Genomic DNA, 17,553 nt, shown 5'->3' on the forward strand with positions numbered 1-17,553 from the left:
TGGGGGAGGAATGACCAGCCCAGCCCAGAACAATGGGGGCAGGGTCACCTGCCTTGTTTTCTTTGTCCCTCCCAAGTGAGCACAGGGCTCCCAGGCCTGTGAAAGGCGGAAACCCAGAGGCTTCTGCTGAAAACCTGCTGCCATTTGGCACCGGCCCACCCCTGTGAGCGTGAGACCTCACGGTGCTTCTGGGCTCCGAAGAGGCTGCTGAGAGATGGCCTGGGCTGGGGAAACCCAGAGGTAGACTGACCGGAGGACAGTCACACGTGTGCCCCAGTGCTGACTTTGGGGGAGGGGACTTAAACCTTTTGGGTCAAGGGCAGAGTTGAAAATCATTTGCATAGAAATAATTATGAGAATCACCTGGGGGGTGCTTGTAAGCCCAAGTTCCTAGTCAGGGCTCAGGACTGTTTTTGCTGGAATCCGAGTGGGAAGACCAAACTGGGGTATTTTTCCAGCTCCACACCCCAACCCCCCATCCCCCCATAGATGTCAGCATACAGTCCAGGTTGGGTGATGGTAGCACAGTGATTCCCCACCCCTACCCCTGCCTCAGCCTGATGTTTAAACTTCTGGGCCTCAGTTACCTACCGTCAATTGCAGCCTGAAAATATTAAATGAAAAATTCCAGAAATCATTCATGAATTTTAAAGTACCCTGGTGAAATTTCCTGCAGTTCGCTCCTCCTGCCTGGGATGTGAATCACCCCTTCACCCAGCACAGCCTTGTGCTGCCTGCCTGGCCATCCTTTAAGAGCTGTCTCAGTGTTTGTGGTCCGGTGCACTCTGTAGTGTCCCCTAAAGTGTGTCACAAGGATGGGAGTGGGAGTGCTCTGCTACTTTCCACTTTAGCTGATGGGGTTGACTGGGATTCTGGGGTTAAATCCAGGGGTGGGTGTGAGCCACTGTGCAGGAGACCTGGGAGCACAGTGGGTTGGGTGCTGTTTTGTCCACAGCCCCACCTGTGACACTGGGATATCCTCTGGCTGATTGTTCCATCTCTTGGCTCAGGGTCACAGGCACTGGGCACGTTGCCTCAAGGACCAAAGATGATGTAGTCAGTGAGGGCTTCCTTCAGCCTGAGCAGAACCTTGGGGAGACAGAAGGCAGGCTTGAGTGGGCCTGGGAATGGGGCGTGTGACTTGCTGGGGCTCCTGGTGGCCACTAAGCTGACTCTGAAGTGAAAGATGTGTTTCCTTGAACGTGCTGTGTTGGAGTGGGGGTGCAGGCAGGATGGGGTGCTGGTCTGGTCGTAGTTTTGGCAGAGGGAAATGTGAATTTTAGGGGAGGTGTCCCATGTCCTAGTTGGGGGACCCCAGTGGTCATAGTCATTTTATAGAGAAGTCACTTCTCATTTTATAGAAGTTGATAAAGAGACCAAAGTTTCTGGGAGAACCTACTGGCTGAGCCGATTGAACCCAGCCAGGTCTTCAGATCTGTGTTGACACCCCAGCAATTGATTTGTCCCTCTTTCAGCTAAAAAACATGATAAATATCCTATGTAGGTATTGGAGCACACCTGGAAAGGCAGGTGAGCTAAAGAGTAGCTTCAGTCACCCGCCCTGGTCCATTTCTGCCCCAGAGTTCTGTGTCTTCCCTGGGAGTTGCTCAGTGGTAGAGCACTTGCCTAGCATGCAAGGCTCCGGGTTCCATCCCCAGCACCAAAAAAAAAAAAAAAAAAAGAAAAAAAAAAGAAAAGAAAAGGCAGAGCGCAGCTAGTACAGGTATCAGGGTGGCACCCTGGACCCCCGCCAATGCCTTGCCCATGAACTATGGTGCCCTCTGAGCCACACCTGGTGACCTGGGTTAGGCTGGAAGGTGGTAAGGAAAATACCAAGAATTCCTTCCCCCTGGCCTGAGCGTCCCTCCTTGCCCCGGAAGGTGAAGACCTGAGCCCAGCACCCCACAGTCCCCTCACCCCAGCAACCCCCTCTAAAGGTGGCCATTTCACATAGCCATCACCTCGGGAACTTTTTAAGTTATTTATTGTAGGGGGGAACTTTTTAAAACCCATGCCTGGGTTAGCAGAATATCTGAGCACGGTGTTTATTTAAAGTCCAAGGTGGACCCTTGGGGCAGCTCGGCCTGGACGCAGAGTCCCTGACCTGACATCTGTGGTGCTAAAGCCTCAGTTTCCTCATCTGAAAATAAGCCCAGCATGCCCTCTCCCAGACCCCAGTTCACCTTCAGGAAATGGTTGGAGAGTTTGGGTCAGTCGAGGATGGAGAATGGAAGGGAGCGACCGTCACCGAGGGCTTAGACCAGGGAGAGGTCTCTAATTTGTCTTGGGAATAGGAGTTGACAGGTGCACACTTAAGTCTCCAGGAAACTTTCGGTATGCTGACAGTCCCAGTGTGCACGGTCAGATTGAGCAAGACCAGCCCATCAGCTGGGCAGACAAGTGCTCCACCAGCCCCTCCCCGCTCACTCCAAACTGCTGTGGGGGTGACGTGGAGCCCCAGCACTTGGGGTCTCCCACCCTCCCTTCACCTGTTCCTGGGTTGCAGCTTTAAAATATCTAAAAGCTGCTGGAATGAATGTGCCCAAACTGCAAATATTTGCCTGATGAGTATCTGTGATAGGTTTACTGATCTTCTGTCCTTCTGAGAATTCCTCCACTCCCTGTGGGCCCACAGTCCCACCCTTGACTCCCCACCCCAGGAAGGGGTCCCTGTGAGAGGGCAGATGGCCTGGGGAGCCAGGTCCTGGGAGGCCAGGGACAGGCATTTTGTTGCTGTTTTGTCCACAGCCCCACCTGTGACACTGGGCTATTCTCTGGCTGATTGTTCCATCTCTTGGCTCAGGGTCGCAGGCACTGGGCACGTTGCCTCAAGGACCAAAGATGATGTAGACAATGGGGGGCAGCTGGGAGGGGAGTTGGTCCTCGGGTTTGGAGAAGCTGCCCTCTGTCCCTTCCTGACCTCAGCCTCACTTGCCCAATTTGCTTGGCTGGTTGGGAAACTGATCCATGTGACTGGGGGCCCCTGGGGGCACAGAAGTCAAGTGAGGTGGCCTTCTGAAGGATGGGGTGGGACACTTTAGGCATGCCTCCCCCCCGTCCCCGCCAGGTGGCCAGCGAACACCTGGGGACACAGTACCTGCCCCTCCCCTGTGTGGCCTGAAGAAGCTATTTGATCAGTTGAGAAGTGAAGATGTACAACCCTCTCTGTCCTCTGGGGACGAGCCGTACCCCCCTAGCCCTTCTGGCCTCTGCCCAGGGCTTGCCAGCCCCCCCCCCCAACCCTGTCCAGCCTTGGTCTTTGCTCCTGGGTCTCCCTTCACTGCAGGGTCTTATCTCCCAGCCTGCACCCGTACAGATCATCCTCCTAATTGCTGATACATGTGTCCAGCACTCAGTGTGCCTTGAATGCTTTGACTGTGCTCACAGCCAGTGGGGTTTGGGGCAGATAGAGAAACTGAGGCCGAGAGGCGGTTATCTACACAGACTTGCTACTAACAGCAGAGACCCTATCCACATCAAGCCCCAGGTTGGTCCCACCAGTTCCGGGAGCACAAGTCTACATTTGATATGGCCCCATCCTACAGCGGCCTTTCTGTAAGTGGAACTGGGTGTCCTTGGAGAGGAAGGGTGTGTAAGGATGCCCTGAGGAAAGTGCCCAGCTAACAGTAAATGTTTCAGGCCCGTCCACCTTTACCTTCCTTTTCCTGCCCTGCGTATATCCACTGGAGGGAACCGGGCTCCCTTCCTGCAGGAAGGACAATTCTGATCACCCCAGGGGCGTCTCCCAGCCCCACTGCTGCTTGCTCTGCCCCCTCGAACCCCTTCCCGGAAACTCTGTCAGCCTCACTCCTTCCCCAGCTCTGGCCTTTGCCTTCTCCTAGCCCCGTGATGCTCTGCCTGGTTGGATGCTGGCGGTTTCAGCAGCTCTGTATCCAGGCTCATCTGCCCGAGCCTCACCTTGCTTCATCTACCTCCTTCCCTTCTTGCTGGATAAAGACCTCCACCATGTTGCTGATGCATTTGGTTAAGGCCCACCCAACTGCAGGCGATGCTGGAAGATTCTGAGGCGGGGCCGGAGCATGGACACTCCATCTCAGTTCACATCTTCCGCTTGTTGAAGAGGTATTTGTTGAGCAGCTACTACATGCCAGGCCATGTCCTAGATTCTGGGAATGCAGCAGGGTCCTCTCTTCCTGGAGCTTACATTCCAGGGAATCTCTGCGTTCCTGTGGAAGTTTCCTTTGCAGGTGCCTGGAGGACTGTGTCCTAGACCCAGATTCTCTTGTAATGAGAAGCTCATCTTTGTCCCTTTTTCCTGTCTATAGAGTGCCAGAAGCCACACTGCCCAGGTTGGGTTTGTTCCCCAGCTCCGACACTAACTAATATATGATCTCAGGTGCCTGATTTTTCATTTTTAACATAAAAGTAAAATTTCCCCCCATATCAGGGATTGAACCCAGGGCTACTTAACCACTGAGCCACATCCCCAGCCCTTTTTATTTTTTATTTTGAGACTGGGTCTCTGTAAGTTGCCGAGGGGCCTCACTGAGTGGCTGAGGCTGGCCTTGAACTTGAGATCCTCCTGCCTCAGCCTTCTGAGCTGCTGGGATTACAGGCATGCGCCACCATGTCTGGCTACAATAGGGGTAATAGCAGAACCTATTTTATAGGGCATGGTGACTCAGTGAGCTAAGTGTTTTAAAGTGCTTGGATCTGTGCCTGTTCTAATAAGTGCTCAAATATTTACTTACTATCTATGAAATGAGAGCAGAGTGGCTGGAGGGTAGGGCAGAGGAATGAGAAGGGCTTCTGAACCACCATGCAGCATGGGTGCCTGAGGGTTGGCTCTATCTCCTCTTCCAGGCCAGAGGGACCAGGCGAGTGCTGATGATTGATATACCAGAGGTTCCGGGGTCCCGCGATGGCAGGCTGTTGAGGCTGTGTGCTCAACAGTGGAGTCCTGTGGTCTAGAAGCCATGGCAGCTGCGGGAGCTCAGGGCAGGGCTGGGGGTAGTGCCATGGTGCCACTGAGCTGGGATCCCCAGACAGACTCACGTCTTGGCCTGTCTTCTCCACCCTGACCCATGAAGGGAAAGGTCCTGCCTGCCTGGGTCTGAAGGTGACTTGGTGTTCCAAACTCTGACGTGTCCAGACGAGCCCCCAGGAAGGGCCCGCTGTGTGGGAAACCTCAGATTCCCCGGGGAATGGGGGCTATCGGAGAACTCAGGCTGCCCGGACAGTGATCAGGCTGTGGAGCCGGGCAGCTGGCGTCTCAGGCTCCAGGCAAGGGCAGGGCTATCCCATCGCTGGAGGCCCGGGTCAGAGTGGCCGGACTGGTTTTGGGGCACTTGTTTTTTCAGCTGGTGGGAGGGGGTGGAAGTATGCACTGGCCTCCTTCCCGTGGCCTTTATGGGGAAAGGGAGCAGAGCACAGTGGTTAGGACCCAGGTGGGCCCGGGTTCTAGTCCCAGCTTCATTGCTTTGAACACTGCGACCTTGGGCTGCTTCCTTAACCTCTTAGAGCCTGGAATCCTCATTTGCAAAGTGGAAAAAATGAGAGCATCTTCCTAGCAGGATTCTGTCCTCAGCAAATGATCTAAAGGCACATAAAATGCTGAGCACAACTCTTGGCACATAGTCAGCCCTCAATAAATCATAGCTGCTGTATGATGAAGGTGACAGAGCAGGGAACTCTGTTCCGTCCCCAAACAAGGACCTGGCCCAGGCTGTGTGCAAGCGCCCTTCTCCCATCATTCTCCCGGATTAGATGGAAAAGGAAAATATTGTCTTGTGTGAATTCAGGAGCCAAGTTAAAGAGTCCTGCAAATGAGCAGGGGCCACCTCCTCCTGGGAAGGCTGTTTCCCTAACCCCGGGCCGGGACGCTGTGTCTGATAGGGTGTTGGCCTGGCTCCTCACAGCCCTTCCCCTGACCCAGGCATGGCCTCTGCCCCCAGTGAGCTCTTCTGTTCTGGGAGACTGGTGAAAGCTTTCCCGTCATCCTGTGCAGTCCCAACCATGATCACCAGAGCCCCAGCTACGTGTGGTGGGAATGGGGAGCTGGCACCCCAAGTTCACAGCCAGACCTCAGTTCCCTGAGCCCAGCCTTCCTCCCGCCGAGCGATGTGCAGCAGGAGCACAGGAAGAGCCAGCTTGGTAGAATATGCAGAGAAGCCCTAGCAAGGGGACAGCAGCACCAATGTCAGACACATACACAGACACACACACACACAGACACACACACACACCCCTTCAGCAGGTAAGCAGAGCCATGATGATTGGCAGGCCAGCTTTTGGGGAACCATGAGCAGAGGAGGCAACAGCAAGGGGCTCCGGGGTCCAGGGCGGACAGAGTGGGGAAGGGATCTGAAGGGAGGGAGAGAGGCAAGGAGTGGGCCTGGAAACCGGTGGTCTCCGTGGTCTGCGGCCCAGACCTGCTGTGCCAGGTACCCGCTGCCCCATGAGCCTAATTGCAGCCATTGCTTCTAGGGTTGTGACCCCAGCCCCACAGAGCTGGGGGCCCTGGGGAATGCCTACCCTCACGGGGTGACCCTGGTGGGAGGAGGGCGGGGAGCCACACACGCGTGAGCCTCTGGCTCCCTGATAACCCGGAGCCAGGCGGACTGCAAGCTGTTGCTCAGGGCGTGCCTCCAGTGGGGTGAAGGGCAGAAGCCCAGCCTTCCCACCTCCCCATGTTACTAACTTTAGTGCCACTTCTGTCAGCTCTTATGTTTGATGTCTGCTTAGCACTTTGAAAATGATCCCCAAATTGACGAAGGTCTCCTTTGGCAAGCCAGTGGGTCTCGGGGGAGTGTCCCTGTTGGGGGTCACCTGTGAAGTACAGGGCATTTAGCATCTCTGGCCTCCTGCCCATCACCCTCTAGCATAAACCTATCTGTTCACTACCATGTCCCCCGTGTCTGGCGCACATCTTGCTCTTCTTATAGCATTTCCCAACCCTTCTAGAAGGTGCCCTGCTCCCGGCTGAAAACCCCTGTAGTAGCCATACCATTCAGCACCATGATGGCAGTGCTCCCCCCACTGCACCCCCAGTTCTGAATACATGTTCTTATCAGAAGTTGATTGCCACAGGGCAGCCCTCGGGGAGGCAGATCCTTATCCACAAAAGCCACCTCCTACTCTGGCCCCTTGGCTCATTGGTTAGCGTATCGAGTGGAGTCTGGCACCCAGTATGGAACGGTATGTCTCGTGTGTGGCCTGACCCTGCAGGACGTGTGCTGAGTTCCTCCTGCCCTGGACAGACAGCGTTGCCGCCTATGGCCTGATACTGCGTTTGCTTTTCTTTTGGCAGCCACGTTCATGTTTGTTGATTTGTGGTCACTTAAAACCAAGGACTTTCCCCTTTGGTCCACTACTGGTCTCTTCTAGTCCAAAGTTACTGGAAGCCTCGAAAATTGAAAAGACACTCATAGCTCATCAGCTACGAGTTGGCCCACAGCCCCTGTGCGCAGGTCTGGGGTCTCGGTAGTGCCTTCGTAGTCAGTGAGTCCTCTTCACCCATCCCCATCCTTCATTTTGTACCTTCTACACATATGGGACTGGTCAGCCATGGATGGTCTCACTGTGCCACTGATTAAAATAATGTAGAGGCCAAGCCTTGGGCATGATCAGTCTGGACTGATAGTGACCAGGACTGCTTGGCGTGGCTTGTCTGTCCTCGAGTGCACCCAGTGACCCCAGCTCCATCCCACATTGCTCTGTCTTGTCCACCAGAGTATCTCTAAGTGCATCTGTCAGCCGCCTCGCTGAAACCTTGATGGGCGGCATTCCACAGGACTTCAAGGCTTGGAGGAGATGCAGTCGGCTGAGCATGACTTGTTCTTGACGATCTGTGTGAGCTTCTCCTGCCACCACTTCCTCTGCCCCGTGTTCCAAACGTCCTGTTCTCTCCATTCAGCAGTTTCCAAGGGTTCAGCTTTGCCTTCTGGGTTTCTAGTGTACCCTATTCCTTCTTGTGAAAATAGGGACAGCTTGTCTAGGGGACATCTTTTCTGTTCCCCATGATTCCATAGGGGTAACCAAAGTGGTGACCCAGTGTCATCGTTGATTCAGTTTCTGTTGAAAGGTGTTCTTGCACATTCTTTTTATCTGTTTTACTTCAGGCCATCCGGTTTAATTAAGATCGACATCAGCTGGGCACCGTGGCACCGGCCAGTAATCCCAGCAACTCAGGAGGCTAACGCAGGAGGATTGCAAGTTCAAGGCCTGCCTCAGCAACTTAGTGAACCACTGTCTCAAAATTTAAAATGAATAAGTAAAAAGGGCTAGGGATGTAGCTCAGAGGTAGAATGCCCTGGGTTTAATCCCCAGTACCAAAAAATAAAAAATAAAAGATGGATGTCAGATAACGTAGTGGAGGCAAGGGAAAGGGGTGGTTCTGGGGCTCGAGTTCTTCCTCATTCTCTTGCTCCAAACATATGTTTAGGTTTTTCAAAAACCTTTTGGGGCTGGAAGTACAATAGTAGAGTGCTTGGCCCTGGGTTCAATCCCTAGCACTGGGAAAAAAAATGTTCTTTAAAAAAAAAAAGAAAAACCAAACCACCTTTAGGATGGTCCTATTTAGTTCTCCTGATGGCCTGTTTGTATCTAAATGCCGTCTGGTTATTTACATGTCCATGGCTGGTCCAGCTAGACCTCAGGCTCTGAGGACAGAGACCTCCCTGGCTGAAGTCAGTGCCCCGTCCCCAGTTCCCACGTCCCCTGTGAGGATGCTTCTCGGCCTTCAGGAAGGATCTGGAGTGCAGGAGGAGGCAGGGCTACCAACACTATGCGGTTTGATGGTGCGTCAGGCAGGCGCGTCATCATGGAAAATTCTTTACGGAGTGTGCAGATCCATTTACACGGGCCTCGCTGCTTCTGCAAACTGCACATTCCTTCAGATCAGTCCACCGTTCCCTTTTCCCACCAAACCTCAGTCACGCCTCAGGGGGCTTAGAATATGGTTTCAGGCCTCACTCCTCTCACTCCCCGCCGCCGTCAGCTTGGTTTTCATAGGGAATCTGGCTGGGTTCCTGGTTTCTTGTCTGGGCTGGGTCATTCTGGGACTCCCTTTGGGTGGCAGGACTCCACCCCAGATTTAGAGCCCTTTTTTAATTTTATTTTTCTTATACTATAGATTGAACCTGTCAATGTTCTACCACTGAGCCATATCCCCAGCCCTCTTTATTTATTTTATTTTGAGACAGGTTCTGGCTAAGTTGCCCAGGCCGGTCTTGAACTTGGTGATCCTCCTGTCTTAGCCTCTCTAGTTGCTGGGATCACAGGTGTGTGCCACCATGGCTGGCATAGTGCCTCTTCTTATGGGGCTTCTGGGGGCCCAGGCTCTGGCAGCCAACGGACCTCCACTGGTGGCTGGGCTGAATGATGGCAGAGCTGAAGGTGGGGGGGGGGTCTAGTTGATTGGAAACCAGTGTGGTTCCCGTCAGGATTCCTGGAGCAGATAAGGTCTCTCCCTGGCCTTCCCATGGAGTTCCCAGGTGGCCTCCCACCCACTGTCAGAGTTGCTGAAGCTCCTTGAGAATTGAGCAGTCACCCTGAAGTGTACTCCCTGCCCTTTGACCTACCTGTCCCTGTCCAGACAGTTGGTCAGCCCAGGGCAGGAAGGAAGAGAGTGCCCACCCCCCAGAGTAAATGGGAAGGGGTTTCAAGGCACAGCTGGTTTGCATACCCTCAGGGGATAGATCAAGGGGGCACTGAGCTGGATCTTAGCAGGTATCCAATGGCGAGTTGAAGGATATAGGGGTCCCTGTTGGAGGTCCCTCCCAGGCAGGGACCTGGCCTCTGCAGGTGAACCATCTGTGGAGGGCTGGGTGAGGTGTAGGGAGGTCTTATGTGTCTGCATCACAAGAACTACCTTGGTCACACTGTTCTACTTTGGAGAGGTAGAATAGTCCAGTGCTTCTCAAAGTGTGGTCCTTGGACCAGTAGCTTCAGCACCACCTGGGAACTGGTTAAAAATGCCCCTTCCCAGAGCTTCTGAGCCAAATTCTGGAGGTAGAGCCAGCAGTCTGTTGAACCATAGCTCTTCAGGTGATTCTGGCACACTAGTAAGTTTAACTTCGGAGCCAGAATGCTAGGTATGTGGCCTTCAGCCAGTAACTTAACCTGATTCTCTATTGAATGCCTCATCTATACAATGGGAACACTTCCTGCCACCTTGATATTGTGGCGATAAAATGAGAATGCTCTTAAGGAATCCAGTGCAGTGCTGTTACTCAGGAAGCGCCTTTGAAGCATGGCCTCTGATTTCATTGTCACTCTCTCTTTTTAGGTAGTATCTAATGCTGCAGAGCAGGGCGTGGCCATCACAGGGAACCAGACCTTCAACAACTGGAACTGGCCAAATGCAATGATTTTTGCAGCCACGGTCATCACCACCATTGGTAAGTTTCCCGAGACCCTCAGGGTGCCCTCACTCTGTGCCCTCACTTCTCGGAACCTTAGAGGAATCTAGTTTGGGTGATTCACCTGCCTTGGGAGTAAAATCTGGCCTGTTATTGTCCTTTCAACTACTAAGGATTTAGTGTCCGTGGTGACTGTCAATTCCTGCAAGATTGTTTTCCTGGGTTCTGGACTGAGCCTTTTCAACAGAAGCAGTGACACAGCCTGGTGGCTGAGCCATGCAGGAGACCGATTCTCTGTGGCTCCATAGCCCACCACTCCAGAAGTTACGGGCTCCCTGCCATGTGTTCTCTTCCACCACCCCGGGTTGACTAGGTGCAGCTGGCCACTTCTTGCTCACTTTGTTGTGACAGTCAAATGATGGCTGCAGCAGGCGTTTTTGAAATGCCCAGCTGGCCTGATGACCCAGATGGCTCCTCCCACCCCGGGTCCGCTGACAGCTGGGAGCTCAGCAGGGAGGAAAGGGAATGGCCCCTCTGTGTGGCTCGGGATCTCACTGTGGCGGAGGGAGAAGCTCCTTAGCCCCTAGCCCACCCAGCAGCACTTCCACTGCTTCCTGTGGTCAAGCTGAAGCCCCGAATCAAAGGGAGAAGAAGGGTTCCTCCTTGATGGGAGCAGGTGGTGGGGACTGAGTGTGGCCATCCCCGGAGAACGTGCGCTGCAGTTCCTCTGGGGTGTCGGCCAGAGGGGGTGATCCCTCTAATTTGCACAGTGCTACCATGTGAACTAGTGGAGGGCCTGCTCTGGGGGAGCCCCACCTCCAGTGGGATGGGGACAGAGCCATCACAATGGCAGCACAAGATCATGGCCAGAGTGGGATCAAGGAAAATGTCATTACTTAAATATTGATGTTAGATCAATATCAATTGGTCTCAGAGAATGGGCTTCCCACAAGGGGTGCGTGTGCGTGTGTGCCTGTGCGTGTGCGTGTGCGTGTGCGTGTATGTGTGTGTGTGTGCATGAGTCGGGGGGTGGGGCCCATTCTGGGGTGGGAGGCCCTTCCCCCTGCCATGCCTCTGACCTTGTCCTCACTGTCTCCTCCCTCAGGTTATGGCAATGTGGCCCCCAAGACCCCCGCCGGGCGCCTCTTCTGTGTCTTCTACGGTCTCTTCGGGGTACCTCTCTGCCTGACCTGGATCAGTGCCCTGGGAAAGTTCTTCGGAGGACGTGCCAAGAGGCTGGGCCAGTTCCTCACCAGGAGAGGCATGAGCCTGGTATGTCCCCAGTCCTAGGAGCTGGCAGAATTGAGGGGACTGTGAAAAGGGAGGGGAGGATAGGAAGGCTTCAGGAATTGGAGGGTGGGCACATGGTGGTTTGGGTGATCTCTGCCCACTGTGTCGGGATGGGAGCATCCCTCCCCCTCCCTCCCTGGGGAGCAAGCCTCCTGGACACGTGGCCAGATGGCCTCTCCTAGTCGGGGTGTCCATGCTGGGTTTCTGAAGTCCCTGCCGCTGTCTGTCTCCACCACCCTGCAGCGGAAGGCGCAGATCACGTGCACGGCCATCTTCATCGTGTGGGGCGTCCTGGTCCACCTGGTGATCCCGCCCTTCGTGTTCATGGTGACCGAGGAGTGGGACTACATTGGTGGCCTCTACTACTCCTTCATCACCATCTCCACCATCGGCTTTGGTGACTTTGTGGCTGGTGAGTCCCTGTTCCCTCTCCCTCGCCTCCATCTCCCCACCTTCTCTTCTGCTCCTTCTCCAGTTTCAACCCAGCAGCCTTTTGCGGGTGTCCGGGTGGCTGTCCTCTCCTGGCTCCTTGCTGTCTCCCCAACTCAGAGCTCTGGTTCACTTGGGGCCCGGAGGAGGGCCTGCGCCTGCAGGGTTGGGCTCTTACCCAGAGAGCCAGGCCCTGTCCCATCGAGGCACCGCCTGCTGTCAGTCACCAGAGCAGAGGGCGCTCTCTTGGAGCTTTGGCTCAGAGGCCAACTCTGCACAGGCTACTAAAGACAAGGCAGGCCTTCTCCTCACCGCCCTGCCCCCTCAGCCCTCGCATTCCCCCTCCTCCTCCTCTACTTAATCCCTGGAGGAGAGGAAAGACAGGGAGATTCTTTAGCCCCTTTGTCTGGAGGCCTGCAACCAACACTCAAGCTCTTGTGCCTGTGGCCTGCACAGCCTCTTGGTTCTTAATCTTCTTGACACCCTGCTAGTGTTTGTTCCCTCTCTGCCTGTGCCCTGCCCAGCTGACCTCCACCTCTACTCCAGGGCCTCTGGACTTTACCCCAACTCCCCACCCAAAGGGCAGGGGCAGGTCACCCCCTCTGCCCCACTGCATGTGGAATGTGGGGAGGGGGCAGCTGAGTGGGTGGGAGGAACGGGAAGGCCAGTGCGGAACACTCCACTGACCCTGGCTACTCCGAGCCTGCCTGCTGAGATAAATGTAAAGGCACAACCCTGCCACTGTCTAGCCCTGGGGCCCAGAGCAGGCTGAGGGGGAGCCTTTGAATTAGGGATGGCCAGTGGCTGCTGAACCACTCCTCCCGGCTCCTGCAAGGCAACAAATCTGTTTCTTACCTATAAAATTGGTTAAAACAACAACAACAATAATAATAATGCCCACCACACACAATGTGAAAAATGAGACATGTCTGTTCCTGAGTGCAGCTGTATTAGTGTGGCTCTCGTCACTGTCACTGGCACACTCTGCTCAGGATCAGGAGCCTTCAGCAAGACTGACAGCACCCTGCAGACAGAACACCTCCTGAGACCCAGCCCTGCCTGACCCCCTGGGGGCAGCCTAATCTGAGGCGGGAGGTCACTCTCTCCTGAAGTCCCTTCTCTTGAGCTCCTCCCAGCCTGAGGGAGGAGGTAGGATAGAGATTGGCACAGTTGCAAGTGCTAATTCAGGGAAGAAATCTCAATCCTAGAGTCATCAGAACTCCGGGGTGACCCAGGAAGGCTCCTGCAGCTGGCACCAGGAACCCGGTCTGAGAGGAGGGGGACGAGGAGTGGGTAGAGCTCTCCAGGCCCCGGGAGAGCCCGTGTCGAGAAAGGCAGAAACAGGGAGTCGGGCAGACCAGGCCCAAAGGCAACAGAGACGGTTAGGAGTACAGTGCTGGGTCGGGGTCATCTCCGCGCAGCCACCAGCCTCACTCACGGTGAAGCAGCCAGTCCCTCCTCTGTGTGGAGGCTGCCAGTGCCTGTCGTGCAGGTTCCGTCCTGTTTTTACTGAGCTGTCACAGACACACTGCAGCTGCGCACAGCAGAGTGCCTCACTGAAGGCACTTGGGAGCTGTTTCTTTTCTTTCTTTGTTTTTTTGGCACCAGGGATTGAATCCTGGGGTGTTTAACCACTGAGCTACATCCCGAGTGGCATCCCCCTCCACTTTAAATATTTATTTTTTAGTTGTAGTTGGACACAATACCTTTATTTGATTTATTTTTATGTGGTGCTGGGGATCGAACACAGGGCCTCGCACGTGCTAGGTGAGCGTCCTACCACTGAGCCTCAACCCCAGCCCTACGTCCCTAGCCCCTTTATGTTTCAGTTTGAGCAGGGTCTTACTGAGTTGCTTAGGGCCTTGCTAAGTGCTGAGGCTGGCTTGGAACTTGGAGATGATCCTCCTGCCTCAGCCTCCCGAGTTGCTGGGATTACAGGCGTGGGCCACCACTCCCAGCTCTGAGCTGTTTCTTGACTCACGTGTTGGTTACCTACTACAACAGAACCCCAAAACTTCTTTATTCCCCCTCACCCATAAGGTAACCACCATCCTGACTTTTTTCCCCAAGACAAGTTCTCCCTAGATTGCTGAGAGTCTTGCTAGGTTGCTGAGGCTGGCATTCAAACTTCAATCCTCCTGCCTCATCCTCCCGAGCGGCTGGTATCGTAGGTATGCACCACTTCGCCCTCTTGTCTTGACTTTTTCTAAGTGAGCACACTGGGGCTCAGAGAAGGGCTGGGAGGGGACATGAGACATGTGGCCAAGGTTCTTCAGGAAGAAGATGGGTGAGGGTAGCCCAGAGTCTGGGACAGCCCATTTCTTTTACACTATGTCACCCCCACCCCCACCCCCACACACACCCTGTGGTAGCATGACACTGGCTCAGACAGCACAACTCTGGCCATTACATGTCCCTGCTGACCCTTTATGACCCTCTGGACTCCCCCCCCCCTCAGGTGTGAACCCCAGTGCCAACTACCACGCCTTGTACCGGTACTTTGTGGAACTCTGGATCTACCTGGGGCTGGCCTGGCTGTCCCTCTTTGTCAACTGGAAGGTGAGCATGTTTGTGGAGGTCCACAAAGCCATTAAGAAGAGACGGAGACGGCGGAAGGAGTCCTTCGAGAGCTCCCCACACTCCCGGAAGGCCCTGGGGATGGCAGGCAGCACGGCCTCCAAGGACGTCAACATCTTCAGCTTTCTGTCCAAAAAGGAAGAGACCTACAATGACCTCATCAAGCAGATCGGGAAGAAGGCCATGAAGACAAGTGGGGGTGGGGAGAGGGTCCCAGGACCTGGGCTGGGGCCTCAGGGGGCTGGGCTGCCCGCGCTCCCCGCCTCCCGGGCGTCCCTGGTGGTCTACTCCAAGAACTGCGCGCCCAGCTTGGAAGAGGTGTCACAGACGCTCAGGAGCAAAGGGCACGTGTCGAGGCCCCCTGGAGAGGAGGACCAGCCGCAGGCCCCCGAGGACAGCTCCCCGACCTCCGAGGTGTTCATCAACCAACTGGACCGCATCAGCGAGGAGGACGAGCCCTGGGGGGCCCGGGACTACCACCCGCTCATCTTCCAGAACGCCAGCATTGCCTTTGTGAACGAGGAGGCCAGCCTCCTGGACGAGGAGACCTCTAAGTCCTCTCTGGAGGACAACCTGGTGGGGGAGGAGCAGCCCCAGGAGGGGGACGCCACCCAGGTGCCCCTGAACATGGGCAAGTTCCCCTCGTCGGATGAGTCCACCTTCACCAGCACCGAGTCGGAGCTTTCCGTGCCTTACGAGCAGCTGATGAACGAGTACAATAGGGCAAACAGCCCCAAAGGCACCTGAGGCGGGCCGGCTCCTCACCCCACCTTTGATGGCTCTTCCCTTCACCCCGGGGTGTCCCGCGGTGGTCAAGAGCCCGGGCTCCTGGTCGGGCAGCCTTGCAGCTGGGAGTGGGGAGCCAGGGGCCTTCCTTTTCCTCTGTCCCCTCCAGCTGGTTGCCCCGATGGAACATGGCACATGCCCAGGACAGGGCCTCTGCTCTCCGCTGAGCAGCACCCGAGTGGTGGGGAGGCCGCTGTCCTGAGCGTGAACGGTGTTATTGACGACTGGGAGGCATGTGGGCTGGCAGCAGTGACCCCAGGAGGCCCACGTCCGCATGGGTCTTAGCCTGTTTTCAGTTGAGCGTCATACGGTTCCCTGAGGCCAGTGGCCTCGGCCATTTGAGTTCACCAGTATTAAGGAGCAATTTCCATGTGCCTGGCGCTGAGCTAGGAGTTTAGAGAGGGGAGGGGCTGTAGACCGGGGTTCTGCCTTTTTGAGTACTTAAGTGTTTGGGAGGTTCAGCTGTGATGTTGAGGTCTGGGCTTCTCAGTACCCCAACAGTATTAGGGCCCATCTCCCCATCTACCTGTGGATGCCCTTCAGGCCCCCACTGCAAACCTCAGGAGGGCAGAGGCCACAGCGGGAGGGGAGCTGAGCTGATAGGCAGGAACTGAAGCACCCCAAAGCCAGCATGGGCCCAGGGGCCTGCCCTCTTGCCCCAGAGCCATGTCCCTGTCTCAGGCCTTCAGCCCATCAACGGCAGACAAGGCTTTCTGCACCCTAAGTGGTGGGAGGAAGAGAGGGTGGTGGACCTGGGCCATGGAAGCTGGGGACAGGGGTCTATAAGGGCGTTCAAGGGTGAGGCTTAGCTTGGGCTAACTCTGCCCTCGCCCCTCTCGCCCACTACTTCCCCCCAAAGTTGCATGTCCCTGGCCTGAGTACCCACACACCCATCCTGCTGTCTTCGCATCCCCTAGGCTCGGTCACAGACTTTGCTGCCCCTCTCACAGACCACCTCACCTGTACCTACCACTCCCCCCACCCCGGGGCCAGGGCATGAGGCCAGATTGCTCGTGGCCCACCAATGGAGAATGGCCAAAACTGTGAATTGAGCTCCTCTCTCTGCTACTGTATGGCTTGAGTGCATGTGTGCGTGATGTGTGGGAAAGGGAGGCCTCTGGGCTGAGAAGAGGGAATGCGAAGCTGTATGTGGACTCCGTTTCTTTCTGGTGAGGGGTAGGTAGAACTCGCTGCTGCCTGAGTTTGGGGTTTTGATGATGTGCACCCCAGGACCAGCCCACTCTGCCCTGAATGTTTTTGTTCTTCTTCTTCTTCTTTTTTTTTTTATGAACTGCTGTTTTATATACCTGGAATCTGTTTGCTTTAGAGCCAGTGGTTAAAGAGCAGGGTCCCAAGGATGGGGACATCCACTGTGTACCCTGCTGCCCCCCAACTCAACTGAGACTTTTGTGATGTAAGCCGAAGTCCTATCAAGAGCCAAGTCCCCAAGCAGAGTTGATGGCAGGGAGCAAGGATAGAGAAGGGTGTCCTGCAGGTGGCTGGATGCTGGGCAGGAGGGACAGGAGCCCAGTCGCAGCCCAACACCCTCTGACGCTCAGCCCCGCCCTCCCTGGCACCTCTGCTCAGGGGCAGATTGAGCTAGAGGTTCCCTCCCTGCCATGTGGAGCTGGCAGGGGGCATGTGCACGCCCCACTCACTCTGAACGGTTGCAGTGGCCAGCCCGGAGGGGGGGGGTGCGGGGGAAGGAGCAGCCTGTGTTCTGCGCAGGGTTCCATGAGCTCATCTCGTTGCTGACTCCTGGAATCATACACTGTATGTACATACTGGTTATGATGGCAAATGTAATTTATTTTAACATTTTTACAATAAAATCTATGGACAGGCCAGCTTGCTGTGTACTGGGGAGGGAGGGAGGAAAGGGAACTGGTGTGTGGCCTTTAGGGAAGGGAGGGCAGAGAGGACTCAGGACAGGCTGCCTCCAAGAGGCCTGGTGCAGTCTGAAAGGGAGAGAAGAATGAGGAGGGGATAGAGAGGAGGCAGGCCTTGGGGTGAGGCTGAGGAGGAGCCCAAGGAGCAGGGGACAGGGAGGTGGAGGGCCAGACACCACCCCGTCCTGTTTACTGGCTTCACACCCAGTGAAGCTTGAGAGAATGACATTGCGACAGCCCCATCAGGTGGGGATTCCACC

The 17,553-nt window shown here is 55.3% G+C and overlaps 1 protein-coding gene across 1 annotated transcript in view; it reads left to right on the forward strand.

The window, feature by feature from the left end:
• The window catches only part of Kcnk5 (potassium two pore domain channel subfamily K member 5), a 40,868-nt gene extending 24,752 nt beyond the window's left edge, over positions 1–16,116 (forward strand). Inside the window, exons 2-5 of the mRNA XM_076860179.1 lie at positions 10,250–10,361; positions 11,428–11,594; positions 11,856–12,024; positions 14,500–16,116. Of these exons, the coding sequence (XP_076716294.1) occupies positions 10,250–10,361; positions 11,428–11,594; positions 11,856–12,024; positions 14,500–15,365 (1,314 nt within the window). The 3' untranslated portion in view covers positions 15,366–16,116. The remainder of the gene's footprint in view (positions 1–10,249; positions 10,362–11,427; positions 11,595–11,855; positions 12,025–14,499) is intronic.
• The last annotated feature ends 1,437 nt before the right edge of the window (positions 16,117–17,553 follow it).

Source organism: Callospermophilus lateralis, chromosome 6 (genome assembly GCF_048772815.1).
Source record: "Callospermophilus lateralis isolate mCalLat2 chromosome 6, mCalLat2.hap1, whole genome shotgun sequence".
NCBI lineage: Eukaryota > Metazoa > Chordata > Mammalia > Rodentia > Sciuridae > Callospermophilus > Callospermophilus lateralis.